A 15,284-nucleotide genomic window follows, 5' to 3' on the forward strand; every position below is an offset into this window, starting at 1 on the left:
TGACCTAGTAAGAGCTACCATTTTCACTCCCCTGATTCTGTAACTAATGGCAGTATAAATTCAGTAGCAAGAGATTTGGGCAGAGACTTACTGCTTCTGCTCCTCAGGGATTAACTATTGTCACAAAGATGAAAAGCAGCTGGTCATCACATTTGTGCTTTCAACCACCTGGTCACCGGGTATTGCTTCTCCTCACCACTTTCATTGTGGTCTAAACAGAAGTGGAATTGGATTGGGGGAGGTGAAATTGTAAGCACACACAAAAAAAATCTTTGTGTAACAAAGAGCACACTAGAAAGTTGAGATCTCCAGAGGCAGCACTCGGAGCCCCATCTCATGCTTGCCTTTTCTCTTCCAGCTGACAATTGGCAGATTTGCTATCCAGGAAAACGTTAACAAAGCCCATGAGTTGGCTAACAAAGCAAGGGAGATCAGGGAGCAGCTGAACCGGCTTCAGAGTTTGGCAATTATCTACAACAACAGGGAGAAACTCCTTGGGATGAAAGTTACTAATGTAAGTGTCAGGTCCTGTACCTACTCTATCCTGGGTGACAGGTAGAGCAAATAAGAACACATAGTTCCTCAGGAAGGAATCCTTCATGCTCTTTTGATTTATATGGTGAGCTGCTTTGTGGTCCTGTGCAGTGACCACACTGCTCCATCGCCCCACTGTGCTGCAGAAGAGCTGGTCCCAGGTGAATGTGGAAGGCTGTCCAAGCACGTGATACTGTGGTGGCCAAGAGGGCCAATGGCATCCTGGCCTGCATTAGGAATAGTGTGGCCAGCAGGAGCAGGGAGGTCATTGTGCCCCTGTACTCTGCCTTGGTTAGGCCACACCTTGAGTCCTGTGTCCAGTTCTGGGCCCCTCAGTTTAAGAAGGACATCGAAACACTTGAATGTGTTCAGAGAAGGGCAACAAGGCTGGGGAGAGGCCTTGAACACAGCCCTGTGAGGAGAGGCTGAGGGAGCTGGGGTTGTTCAGCCTGGAGAAGAGGAGGCTCAGGGGTGACCTCATTGCCCTCTACAACTCCCTGAAAGGTGGTTGTAGCCAGGAAGGGGTTGGTCTCTTCTGCCAGGCAACCAGCACCAGAACAAGAGGACACAGTCTCAAGCTGTGCCAGGGGAGGTTTAGACTTGAGGTGAGGAGGAAGTTCTTCACCGAGCGAGTCGTTCGTCATTGGAATGTGCTGCCCAGGGAGGTGGTGGAGTCACTGTCCCTGGAGGTGTTCAAGAGGGGATTGGACGTGGCACTTGGTGCCATGGTCTAGTCATAGGGTCTGTGTTGATAGGTTGGACTCGATGATCCTCGAGGTCCTTTCCAACCTTAGTTATACTGTGATACTGTGATATGGAAGGCTGTCCAAGCACATGATACTGCCACTGGCACTCTGGGTGTCCACACTCAGGTCTGAGTGTTGATAATGAGAAGGAGTTGGATGGAGAAGCTCTTGAAGCAGCAGTTAAGATGCATCAGATTCTGTAAGGCAGTTCCTGCAGCTCCACAGCTGTGAATGAGAGTGGTTGCGCAGTGGTGCGCAGGCAGCTGGCTGGGCTCGAGGCATAGCATCTTCTCCTACGGCAACAGCTTATATAGTTGCAAACACTCATTTTGCCTGTGGCTGTTCAGCTGCCAATGAATCATTGTCATCCACATCCAGCTTAGTCTGGCTGCAGGGTAAAAGTGGAGTTCACGTGTTGCTTTCCTACCTCCCAGTCCATGGTACTTTTTCTTCCCTAAAAGGATCCGAGTTTTGATACTAACTGTGTGTGGGCAGCCCATCAAAATCTCCTCATTTTGCAGCAAAGCATTTGTAGAGGTAAGTGGAGAGAGTGCTTTCCATGCCAGACACACAGTGCAGGCACAGCTCCACTGGATGCATTTTGGCATGAAGGTGTAAGGCCCAGCTCTGCTCGTCACTGTCCCTTGGAATCTATAATGTGGTCCCAGGAGAAGGTATTCTGATATACATGTTTCCTCATTGCTTGCTTGAGATTCAGAAAAGAATTGTACCCTTTTTTTTGGCCTTTTGACAGGCAAAACTGTTGTCCAGAGGAGAAAACACCTGTGGCTTATGCTTTGTTTTTCCCTCTTTCCAAAGTGCAATAACCTCTCCAAGATGGTTAAGAAATTCCAGCCATACCACGATCTCTGGACTACAGTGTCAGACTGGATGCAGTGGTGTGAGAGCTGGATGAATGGTTCTGTCATGGAAATTGAGGCTGAGCAGCTAGAAAAGAATGTCAGTGAGTCTTCAAAGACAATGCAGAGATGCAAGAAGCAGTTCAAGGATTCACCAGGTAGATGTGCAGTCTGGGGCAAAGACGGTGGCGCATACCAGCGTTTTGATGTGAGGCATGTGGCAGAGTGCCCTGAAGAGGGGCAGTCAGGATGTCACACGCATGTGTTGTGTGTATTAGAGCTGAGAAAATGCTAGCAAAGTAATTTCCACTTTTATTTCTTTTTTTCCTCTTTTCTGGAAGTCTGATGATTCACATCTAGATGCTAGTTTGCTGCTTGAAGCACCAGTTTGGCATGGAAACAACCGGGCTGCAGATCCCTTTTATACCGAGTTCCCAAGACAGTACTAAAATAAAAGCCACCCTCTTATGCTGCAGTTGATGTTTACTCATTTATAAAAAGTAAAATAATCCAGACTAGTTAGAGAACATAGCCCAGTGGCTAGACATGTGGGCTTAAGCCCTTACACGAGTCAGGCAGCAAAGGAACTCAAATCTAGGTCTTCCAGGTGCTGTTTTCGTAGCCAATCTCATTTTCTCTGCTGGCTGATGAATTTAATGGCAAGTCAGAAGAGATCCTGATTATTGTTATTTATTTATTTTTTTAATTAATAAAATTAAATTGCAAAATCTAGACATAATCTGTGGGATGTAAGAACTGTTTTCTTTCCTGCCTGAATGGGTCGGAGTGGCTGGAGAGCTCCCAAACAGAGAGGGACCTGGGGGTGCTGATCGACAGCCGCCTAAACATGAGCCAGCAGTGTGCCCAGGTGGCCAAGAGGGCCAATGGCATCCTGGCCTGCATTAGGAATAGTGTGGCCAGCAGGAGCAGGGAAGTCATTGTGCCCCTGTACTCTGCTTTGGTTAGGCCACACCTTGAGTCCTGTGTCCAGTTCTGGGCCCCTCAGTTTAAGAAGGACATTGAGACACTTGAAGGTGTCCAGAGAAGGGCAACAAGGCTGGGGAGAGGCCTTGAGCACAAGCCCTATGAGGAGAGGCTGAGGGAGCTGGGGTTGTTTAGCCTGGAGAAGAGGAGGCTCAGGGGTGACCTCATTGCCCTCTACAACTACCTGAAAGGTGGTTGTAGCCAGGAAGGGGTTGGTCTCTTCTCCCAGGCAACCAGCAGCAGAACAAGAGGAGACAGTCTCAAGCTGTGCCAGGGGAAGTTTAGACTCAAGGTGAGGAGGAAGTTCTTCACCAAGCGAGTCGTTCGTCATTGGAATGTGCTGCCCAGGGAGGTGGTGGAGTCACCATCCCTGGAGGTGTTCAAGAGGGGATTGGACGTGGCACTTGGTGCCGTGGTCCAGTCATGGGTCTGTGTTGATAGGTTGGACTCGATGATCCTCGAGGTCATTTCCAACCTTAGTTATACTGTGATACTGTGGTATGAAATTTAGGTGATTGCATCCAGCCCTTGGAGGTCACACAAAGGTCTCTTAAGCATGGCTCCTAGTAAAGCCAGAACTGAGACTTCAGTTGTGGCTTAACTTCCCATTCCATGATTGTCAGAGATGCATTGGTCATTCCTTAGAGCTGGTTCTAAAATCTCCTGCCAGATGGCTTGGATTGAAATATATTTTGCAGTGGGAGATTTTTGATTCATCCTTTTTAACTTGAACTTGCTCTTAAACAATGCCATGAATCAGCCCCAATGGAGGAGGTGATGAGTGGATGGGTGAGTAACTATGAATCATTATGGTAAACAGAAATACTAAGAATACCTGCTCGTATTCATTGCAATATTCCATGGCACCTGGTAAAATATACGCTTGTCCTTGAGCCTGCCTTGGCTTTGCATACCACCCAGCAGGGAGTGTGAAGTGCTGCGACCACCTGGGGTGCAGTAAGAGGAGGCTCATGTTGCAGCTAGATGTATCATAGTATCAGTCAGGGTTGGAACGGACCACAAGGATCATCTAGTTCCAATCCTCCTGCCATGGGCAGGGACACCCCACACTAGATCAGGCTGCCCAGAACCTCGTCCAGCCTGGTGTTAAACACCTCCAGGGATGGGGCCCCAACCACCTCCCTGGACAACCCATTCCAGGGCTTCACCACTCTCATGGTGAAGAACCTCCTCCTCACATCCAGCCTGAATCTCCCCACCTCCAGCTTCATTCCATTCCCCCTAGTCCTATCACTACCTGAGAAGTCCCTCCCCAGCCTTCCTGTAGGCTCCCTTCAGATACTGGAAGGCCACAATGAGGTCACCTCGGAGCCTTCTCTTCTCCAGACTGAACAGCCCCCAGTCCCTTCTTCTTTCCCTGTCCATTGCTTTACTCACAATAGCACAAGCTGAAAAAGGGCAGAATGTGAACAGTGCAAAGATGTGGGCTTGCAGAATGCCCCTAGAGAGCAAAGCCCTTTCTTTAACTTTGCCTTTCCTGAAGCAGAAGTACCTTTGACTCTAGCATGGCCACAGGCTGACAGGGCCTCTCCTGCATGGTTTCCTTTTCCATAGCTGACTGTGATCCCAGCCTACTTCTACCTCCTATGAATAGCATCCATCTTCAATTTAGGATGGCCTGAGCTGAGATGTCAGATAATACACAACCCAGTCTTCTTATTAAGGGAGTGAAGATCTTGGAACAATGACCAGAGATTCTAAAGCATTGGCAGATGGGGTTTCATCATGCTTGGACCCATATTAAGGACTTAAATCTGTTGGCTGCTCGTCTTTCAGTGAGCTCTAGGCTAAGGCACACTTCTGCTTAGCATGGACTTGCCTGTAGCAGACTTTTGGCTAAAAGGCAGGTCTGCTTCTGGGACTGGGCTTGAATCCTTGCTTAGCAGCCATGTACAGAGAGCCTTTGTGTCCTCATTACTTCAACCTGCCTTTTGCAGGCTACCATCTTGCTGCATACCTACCCCATAGCCAAGCACAGCAGGCTGTAGACAACTTCCAGGAAATTCTTTAAAACAACTCACCCTGTTGTTGCTGATGTTCTTCTGTTTTTCTCCCTGAAAGCCTGCCAGCGTGTGGCCACGGAGTTTCAAGGCAAGATGGAAGAGTTCAGACTGTACGTGCCCTTAATTCAAGCGCTGTGCAACCCTGGTATGAGAAACCGGCACTGGGAGATGCTGTCAGAAGAAATGAACGTCAGGATCGAGCTAGAGCCTACCTTGACACTTAGGCACTGCTTGGGCATCAACCTGATGGACCATATCGAGAGCATTACCAAAGTAGCTGAGATAGCTGGCAAGGAATACGCTCTTGAGAATGTGAGGAGAGAGGGACCTGCTTTGGTTATTTTTCAGATACCTTTCTGTTGATCTGGCAGTCATTGCCTTGGGTGATGTTCCTGTTGTCCCAGAGCATTAGGCATGTTCTGCAGCACAAGTCAAAAGGCTCCTGCCCTTAGAGAGGGGAGCAATGGCCATGCAGCTGAATTTAGCCACCAAGAAGTCATTTTGCCCCGCACAGAATTTTAGCTGTTGTATAATGATGCTGCCTGCTGATACATGTATCCACTGCTTGGGTCTCACACCTCACTATGGGATTAGTGGCTGTTTCAGTTAAAATACATTGATTGCTTGCATTCTGCCACTCAAACATGACACTAGGGAGATTAGAATTAGAATAAAATAGAATAGAATTAGAATAGAATTAACCAGGCTGGAAGAGACCTTTGAGATCATCGAGTCCAACCTATCATCCAATACTATCTAAGCTGTGACTGGAAACAGAGCTAACAAGTCAGAATACAGAATGAACCAGGTTGGAAAAGACCTTGGAGATCATTGAGTCCAACCTATCACCCAACACCATCTGATCAACTAAACCATGGCACAGAGATGCTTCAGTGACTGACAAGATCCCTGTTCAGCACAGGGCCTGGGCCCTGCAGGGCGTGCCTCTAACTTAGGCTTCAGTGCTTAGGATGTCTGTGATGAAGTTTGAGGCTGGCTGGGACATTCACTATGAGGAGCCTCCTCAGGCCAGTGAGGCTGCACAGAGCTGTTAGAGCAGCTGTGGCGTCCCACATGCGTGGTCAGGGGCCCTTGCTCTTTCTTCCCACCAGCACATCTTGCGGTCTCCTGCAGCTGGCACACTGCAGGCTGAGCTTTCTGGGTAACTGAAGAAGCTTCCCCAGGAAGTTGCAGCTTCCCTAGATCCCACACTGCCTTCTCCAGGGTTTTCCCAGCCCTAACCAACCTCTCTTCCTAAGTCCCTGCCAGACCAGAGTCAAGAGGTGCTTCCACCAGATGGTGTTTCTGATCAGGTGCTTCCCATGCACTTGTGCCCAAGCACAAGTCCTTTAACACAGTAAACTTAGAGGGAAGGGTTGCTGGCTCTGGAGATTCATAGGTTAGATAGTCATTCAGCTTCAGTTCACCAGTTTAGATGTGACCTAAGATGGTCTTGACTGACACTCATTACCTTCTGGCAGTTTTCACCCTCTGAAATCTCAGGCAATTTCCCAAGGATTAGCTACCTCTTTCACAAAGCCATCATTAACCATAATCATTAATAGGCACTTTGCTGGCAGCCTCAGTGCATATAGTAATAACATAATTGGGCCTGGAGGTGAAATTGGCCTTTTTTTCCTCAAGATGTTCCTTTCAGGACAGCATTGAGGTGTTGAGACCATGGGCAGTAAAGAGGAAATGTGCTGCTGCTGTGTCCTACGTTAAATACGTAGCTGCTCTTTCCAGTGGAATCCAAGAGCAAACATCTGTCACTTGCTAGAGAGGGGCATTGAGAAAGGTGGGAATTGGGATAACTGTTGCACAGGTAGTATGTGAAAATTGAATTGCTTGTCCCTCTGTTGCAGGCACTTGACAAGATGGAGAGTGAATGGAACTCTGTTTCACTTACTGTGGTGCCTTACAAAGAAACAGGTACCTTTATTCTGAAAGACACTGATGAAGTCTCTCAGCTCCTAGATGATCACCTTGTCATGGTTCAGAGCATGTCCTTCTCACCATTCAAAAAACATTTTGAGGAAAGGATGAGTGCATGGGAAAATAAGCTGAAGATGACACAGGTACTGATTTCTTACCCACACACCTGTGGTGAAGACAGGCGGCTGGGCTGTGCTGCCATGCTTAAACATGGAGCCAGTGCAGTTGCTGCCAGGGAGGTGGGAGGACAGCTACCAGAAGAATCTAATTCTTCAGGGAGGAAGAGGGCCTCTCAAAGCCCCCTGCCTTTAGTGAAAGAGCCTTATTCTGCAAACAGCAGTGAAGAAATCCCAGCTCTTTTGCTGTTTATTGCAGCACTTGATGGGACCAGGACTCTCCTGTTGTTGTGAATAGTCCTACTGGCATCTCTAATCATATTATACTAAGTGAACCTTCTCACAGGCCCTGTGAAATCCTGATAATCATTCACAGCATAGGAAAGCATGTGTAAGACTGCTGTTTAGAGCAGGATCTGGCAGACCATGCCAGTACTTCTCCATCAAACCACAGCCTGAGTGTTTGGCATCCAGCACAACTCAACCTGCAGAATAGCATTTTGCTGTGGGAGAGAAATTCCAGTACAAGTATCTGATTGGAGAACTCTGTGTAAATGCTGGTGTTTGATGCATGGCAGCATTGTTATCTGTTACTCATGACTACCTCATTCCATTGGTTGGTGCTTACCATCTGGGTGTGCTTGGGTCATGGGCTGCTGGAGCGCTAGCCTTGGCTCATGAGAATACAGAAATGCTGCTCTAAGCCTTAAGGCAGCTGAGATTTGTGGGTTTGGCTGTGATGTTATCCATGTTTTCACCCATCCTTTCCTGTCTTTGGCCCATGAATCCCCTTCTGGGAAGGGGTTTACCAGGGTGAGCTGATGGAGTGTGGCAAACCCTGTTGTCTGTGTTACTGGAAAACCACACCTCTTGCTACGTGGAGTGGCTGCTGGTGCTCAGGGAACAGTAGACTGCACCATGTGACTCAGGCAGTCTGAAAGGGAGTCAAACACTTGGGCTGCTTTGCAACGTTGGACAGGTTACTTGTATTTTCCAGTCACCCATGGCTGAAAATGGAGGAGGAAGATGTTATTCCCAGCTAATTCTCTTCTCTTTTGAATATCTGACAAACAGGGTTTCCTGTTTAATACATAAATGTTTAGCTTTTCATTCATTCCCTTGATTCTGAGTGTTGTTTTAGTTCTGTAGGTAAAGCTGGGTCTGAAGTACATCAGGCAGGAGAGAGAGAGGGGCTATGACAGGACTGCAGAGTCTGGCATATTTTATTTGTCATTCTTACCCCCAAAAAAGGCTCCTTTCACAAAATAACACCCTGCCCCCCCCCCCCCCATCTTCCTGTATGCTCATATCATGCTGTCTTCTCTGGAGCACAGCAACACTAGCCACAGAAATTTGACCTAGCCCCACAAAGTCCCTTAGAACTCTAGTATTGGCTTACACATTTCTCAACTACTGTCATTAAACTAGTGGGTGTTGATTCTGATGCCTGCTAACAACAGCTAGCAAAGGGATTGCTAGGAAATTGGTATTTATTTGAGAAGGAAATTCCAGCTCCTGACACTGCAGGTAGGTTTTAGAATTGTAGAAGGTCTTTCTCTTCCTGTAAACACATTCTGGTGCAGTTTGAATGGTTATGTCAAACATATTCATAGCATGGTGTCCTCATATGCTCTTCTTGCTTCCCACTAGGATGTCCTAGAAGAATGGCTGAACTGCCAGCGCTCTTGGCTCTACTTGGAGCCTATCTTTAGTTCAGAGGACATGAAAAAACAACTGCCATGGGAAAGCATGTGCTACCAGGACATGGATATGGACTGGAGGAGCATCATGAAGAGTGCTAGCGAAAACCCTGAGGTGTGTGCCTTGATGAATGCCAGTGCCACTCCTTGGAGCTGTGCTCACGCAAAGGTTGCCTTTGAGTCATTGGTTTTGTAAAGGTGTGGGCATGAGCAGTGCTCTGTAAATGGTGCAGCCTTGGCCAGGCCAGCATGCTGGGTTTCTTCTCTTGGAACTTGGCCTTTCACTCTGATGTGCAAACTGGCAGAGTCATTCCCTGTGATGCCTTGCACCAAGCTCTCCACCCCACCAGATACCTTCTCCTCAGCACACAGACTCTCTGCCTCCTATGACTCTTGCAGTCAGCCCTGTTATAACCCTAATCCATAAAATAAACTCCTTCCATTCCTCCTCAGGACTGACTCTTGAAATTGTGCAGAGCCATTGTTTTCTCTGGTTTCTGTGTCCTGGTAGCAGTGTTCTATGCTCTTCAGTTCTCTGGTCTCTACTTCCCAGGACTCCCATCACCACTTGTATTCCGTATTAGAAACCTTGGTATTTAGGGGAACCCAGAAATGTGCTTGTCACATCCATAAGCTCTGTTTCTCCTCCTTGCCCACAAAGTTCACACCTCTGCAGATCCCTCCTGTGAAAGTACCCCTGTGAATGAGTCATTTAAATCCTATCAGTAACTTTACTGGGCAGCCTGATTATCTCCAGTGCCTTGTCTCCCACATCCTCAGAATCCTGATGCTCCTTCTGTTCTCCATTCTGTTTATAGGTGATTTCTTTGTGCCCTGATCCTGTGCTGCTAGAGACCCTGAGAAAATGTAATGAACTGCTTGAACTTGTGCAGAAGGGGCTGAGTGCATATCTGGAGGCAAAGAGAGGTGCTTCTCCCAGGTAACCAGAGGGCTGGATCAAATTATGGTTCAGGTAATATGAAAGGAGAGGCTCTCTCTGGATCACTTTGCCAAGAAAAAGCAGATCAATCTAAGCTTAGTATATTGTCATGAGACTGCAAACATGAGCAAGGCTGTGTCTTTCAATGCTGCCATCTGATGGGGAGAAAATAGGCAAGCACAAATGCTGGGTGTTGAGGGCAGCCTGTTAGCATCGTTGTGGAGCCATGCCTCAGGATTTGTTTAGAAAGGGTGGGGTGAAATGAAAACCTCCATCCAGCTCCATCACTTAGTATCATAGTATCATTCAGGGTTGGAAGGGACCACAAGGATCATCCAGTTCCAACCCCCCTGCCATGGGCAGGGACACCCCACACTAGATCAGCCTGGCCAGAGCCTCAGCCAGCCTGGTCTTAAACACCTCCAGACATGGGGCTTCAACCATCTCCCTGGACAACCCATTCCAGGGCTTCACCACTCTCATGGGGAAGAACCTCCTCCTCACATCCAGCCTGAATCTCCCCACCTCCAGCTTCATCCCATTCCCCCTAGTCCTATCACTACCTGAGATCCTGAGAAGTTCCTCCCCAGCCCTCCTGTAGGCCCCCTTCAGATACTGGAAGGCCACAATTAGGTCACCTCAGAGCCTTCTCTTCTCCAGCCTGAACAGCCCCAACTCCTTCAGTCTGTCCTCATAGGAGAGGTGCTCCAGCCCTCTGATCATCCATGTGGCCCTTCTCTGGACACCTTCCAGCACCTCCATATCCCTCTTGTAATAGGGGCTCCAGAACTAGAGGCAGTACTCCAGGTGGGGTCTCACCAGGGCTGAGTAGAGGGGGAGGATCACCTCCCTCGACCTGCTAGCCACACTTCTCCTGATGCAGCCCAGGATCTGATTGGCTTTGCGGGCTGCAAGTGCACACTGGGAGCTCATGTTGAGCATTTTGTCCACCAGCACCCCCAAGTCTCTCTCCTCAGGGCTGCTTTCCAGCCAGTCACTGCCCAGCCTGTATTTGTGCCTGGGATTGCCTCGACCCAGCTGCAGGACCCTGCCCTTGCTCTTGTTGAACCTCATGAGGTTGGCTTGTGCCCACCTCTCCAGCCTGTAGGAACACTTCTATTGTTTAATACTGCTTTAAACCCACTTTGCATGGAAATGACTGACTCCTGCACATGTAGAAGTCTCTCTCTACAGAAGAGTAGGTGTCTGGACCACGGCTGCTACTCTCCTATGCAAATACAAAGAGATCAGTGAGCAGTTAGAAACGTTGTCTTTAGCTTGGTCCTCATCTCGCCAGGATTTAGTTCCTGATGCTACAGCAAGGAGAGCCTCCCCTCATGCCTCATCCTGTGTTTCTAGGTTCTGCTTCCTTTCGGATGCTGAGCTGCTGGAAGTACTGTCTCAGGCAAAGGAAAAGGACCCCACTGCTGTGCAACCACACCTCTGATGGGATGGAGATTTTATTATAGAGATTATTTTTTTTTCTAAGTTTAATTTTAATAATTTTTTTCATTATTTTTACATGGTTTTAAGTGTTTTTTTGTTGGTTTTTTAAGTTTCTTTTAATTTCTTTTAATTTCATTTTTTTGGGTAAATTAGTTTTGTATTTTTTTCTTTTTAATTCTAATTTGAGTCTTTTTATTTTATTTTGAATGTATTTCTTTTATTACTTATTATTTTTCCTTTATTTGTTATTTTATTTCATTTTTTAGTTATTATTTTCTATTCTGAATCATTTTGTATGGTTAATATTTTTACTATTTAATATTTTCTTAATATTTTTACTTTGAATGTAGTTTTTTTGTTCAATCCTTAGTTAATTTCTTTTTCTTTTTTAATTATTTTTTATACCCTTTTAATGGAATTTTTTTTCACTGTATTTTATTTTTTATCTCTATTTTTTTAATGATTTCTGGTTAATTTTTTGGTTCATTTTAATCTCATTTTTATATCTTTTTTCCTAATTAATTTTCTTGTTATTTTTTTATTTTATTGTTTTCTTTTTATTGTTCCTCTTCTTTTCTATTATTATTCTGTTATTTTGTACTCTCATTTTTTGTATCTTGAGTTTTTGTCCTTTTGTTCTTGTTTTTTCTTGTACTTTTTGTATCTAAGTTGCAGTATTTTGGGTTTGGTTATATATTTGTATTGTTAAATTTCGTTGGTGCTTGTTTTCTTTTTACTATGTTTTTTTTTTTTGCATTATTTGTATTTTGTATTATTCTGGGGTCAGAGTGCCTGAGAGCTGCCAAACGGAGAGGGACCTAGGGGTGCTGATCTACAGCCGCCTAAACATGAGCCAGCAGTGTGCCCAGGTGGCCAAGAAGGCCAATGGCATCCTGGCCTGTATTAGGAATAGTGTGGCCAGCAGGAGGAGGGAGGTCATTGTGCCCCTGTACTCTGCATTGGTTAGGCCACACCTTGAGTCCTGTGTCCAGTTCTGGGCCCCTCAGTTTAAGAAGGACATTGAGACACTTGAAGGTGTCCAGAGAAGGGCAACAAGGCTGGGGAGAGGCCTTGAGCACAGCCCTGTGAGGAGAGGCTGAGGGAGCTGGGATTGTTTAGCCTGGAGAAGAGGAGGCTCAGGGGTGACCTCATTGCCCTCTACAACTACCTGAAGGGTGGTTGTGGCCAGGAGGGGGTTAGTCTCTTCTCCCAGGCAACCAGCACCAGAACAAGAGGACACAGACTCAAGCTGCTCCAGGGGAGGTTTAGGCTGGAGGTGAGGAGGAAGTTCTTCCCAGAGAGAGTCATTCGTCACTGGAATGGGCTGCCTGGGGAGGTGGTGGAGTCACCATCCCTGGAGGTGTTCAAGAGGAGGAGATTGGACGTGGCACTTGGTGCCATGGTCTAGTCATGGGTCTGTGGTGACAGGTTGGACTCGATGATCCTCGAGGTCTCTTCCAACCTTAGTTATACTGTGATACTGTGTTTTTTTCCAGTTAATGTCTAAGAAGGAAATAGAAAGGTATTATATTAGCTAAGGAATACTTTTTAAAATGAATTCCTATTCACTTAAAACCTTAACTATATTACATGGAGCTCCTTTGAAATGCCTAGGCACACAAATAGAAAGGTTGGATCTAAAAGGAAATGTTACAATGTGAACTCATTACTAAGTACTTACACCTTACTACAATTACTATGTACTGAGTACCTGTAAATACCAAATGCTCACCATTCATTATGCTTACCAGAGAAACTTAGCAAAACTCTAAATAGCAAATCTCTTAAGGACATTGCAATCAGAAATGATGAAATTAGCACTGTTGCTTTAAATCAGAGCAGAGCTTTTGGTAGACTAGAGTCATACCAAAAAATCTTCACATTTCTGGGGGTGGGGGTAGGGGTGGCTTGAGGGCGGCCAGCAAGGTGTGCCCTAGTTGCTATTGTTTCCGTTTTGGGGTCTTAATGACTTGCAGCCTATCTTGTCTGAGCAACCATTGTTCCACCCATACTGGAGTATCTGTTTTCCATTTTAATTTGAGGGTTGGTTGCTGACTAGTAGCTGCTACAGAGAAGGAGCAGTAACGAGTTTTGCTCCTAACTAACTTAAGGCATCTCAGCCCAATAGAGCAACTGGAAGGGTCAACAGGTACGGTCTTACAGTGATTGATTTGCCATTGTTAAAAGCTAATTCTACTGGCTCTTTGCTAACCCAGGTTGTTTGGATACCTTTAACCCATGACTCCAGCATTTGCCATGAGCAATGGCTAGTCACCATTCCCTTTATGACGAGGTATAACGATGGCATCGTCTCCAGTATCCACAATCAGTGAAAATCATATGAAAATTGTATACTTTGTCCACATGGGTGTCTGACAGTTACAATCTGTTCCAGTTTTCCCTTTTGGATTTCTAGGGCCAATGAGATATTAGGCATACTGGTGGAACCAGAGCCTTCGGATCCTGTTAGAAGTTTTAGGCACTCGGGACTCAGATGGTATTAGCTGAGCAATTTCTGTCCCAACAAGAGTGCTAACAGGAGGGGTAATGGTATAGAGCATAATTTTCATAGCCCAGTCATAATCAGAATGTATTGAACCAGGAATTATAAGGATGCCCTGTCTAGAGGTATACAATCTGCCAATGAGCAGAGCACAGGGTCTGTGACCCAGAGGACTGTGCCGATGGAACTCGACAACGCTTTGTGGATTCAAAGGTGATATGCAGCTGTTGTCAGGTCCGCTACACGCTGCCAGAGGTGGCTGCAGGGGGCAGGGGGGAGGTGGTGGTGTTGGTCCAAGCACCCTGGTTTGGTGTCGTCATGCGGTGTGTACTCGCGCTGCAGGAGCAAATCCCTGCCTACGACAATCTGGAGTGAAATGATTAGGTCTGTGACAGTGAGCACAGCACTTTGGAGTCTGTCCAGCAGCCAGACAATTTGATTTAAGGTACCTAGGTTTCCAGAAGTACAATGTTTTCCACCCAGGTTGTTTCCCTTGTGCGGTCGTCATACTGGTGGTTCCATGACTGCTTCTCAATGCCCTCATCCAGATCATCAATGAAGATGTTAAAGAGCACGGGGCCCAGCACTGATCCCTGGGGCACACCACTGGTGACTGGCCGCCAGCTGGATGTGGCACCATTCACCACCACTCTCTGGGCTCGGCCCTCCAGCCAGTTCCTAACCCAGTGCAGTGTGCTCCTGTCCAAGCCATGGGCTGACAGCTTGGCCAGGAGTTTGCTGTGGGGGATGGTGTCAAAGGCCTTGCTGAGGTCCATGTAGACTGTGTCCACAGGCCTCCCCACATCCACCAGGCAGTCACCTGATCATAGAAGGAGATCAGGTTGGTCAGGCAGGACCTGCCCTTCCTAAATCCATGCTGGCTGGGCCTGATCCCTTGGCCATCCTGTAAGTGCTGTGTGATTGCACTCAAGATGACCTGTTCCATGATCTTGCCTGGCACTGAGGTCAGGCTGACAGGCCTGTAATTCTGAAGATGCAGGTGCATGTCCTGTTGTCCCAAGATCACTTTCTATGTTTATAGCTACCAGTGTCCTGCTTTAGTTACATGCTGCAGGCACAGAACCGTTTTGCTACACTGCTAGCTGGCTCTGCACTTATGCTGAGCATGGCTTACCACCATGTCAGGCTCTAGGCCTACACTGCCAGATTGCTCAGACTGCTCGTCGCTGGCATTGCCACACACCTCTACAAATGCTTGGAGAACATTGCACAGGTAGGCAAAGCAAGCATTCTGGTGCCCTGGGCCATCTTTGGGAAGCTGATCTCATGAGACCTTGGAGGCATGGTGAGGTCTGGAGGAGTGTCCACACTCTGCTGTGTGGATGTGTATCTCCTGGGAATCTGTAACTGTACGTAGGTAGGCATTGCAAGGTGCTGCCTGGCCTGGAGTGGAATTCAAGCAGCTGATCTTTAGACATTTCAAAGCCAGCTGTCTGCCCATAAACTGAGCACCCTCAATTGCCTTTTACACACTG

At 47.0% G+C, this 15,284-nt stretch overlaps 1 protein-coding gene across 1 annotated transcript in view; it reads left to right on the plus strand.

Moving 5' to 3' along the window:
• DNAH1 (dynein axonemal heavy chain 1) overlaps positions 1-15,284 on the plus strand; it is a 78,859-nt gene that overhangs the window by 22,628 nt on the left and 40,947 nt on the right. Inside the window, 8 exon segments of the mRNA XM_068157921.1 lie at positions 359-514; positions 2,100-2,298; positions 5,207-5,460; positions 7,014-7,226; positions 8,850-9,014; positions 9,718-9,839; positions 11,199-11,275; positions 14,988-15,022. Of these exon segments, the coding sequence (XP_068014022.1) occupies positions 359-514; positions 2,100-2,298; positions 5,207-5,460; positions 7,014-7,226; positions 8,850-9,014; positions 9,718-9,839; positions 11,199-11,275; positions 14,988-15,022 (1,221 nt within the window).

The sequence above is a fragment of the Melanerpes formicivorus genome, unplaced genomic scaffold (genome assembly GCF_026170545.1).
Source record: "Melanerpes formicivorus ecotype bairdi unplaced genomic scaffold, bMelFor1.0.p_v2 SCAF_38, whole genome shotgun sequence".
In the NCBI taxonomy this organism is placed as follows: Eukaryota; Metazoa; Chordata; class Aves; order Piciformes; family Picidae; genus Melanerpes; species Melanerpes formicivorus.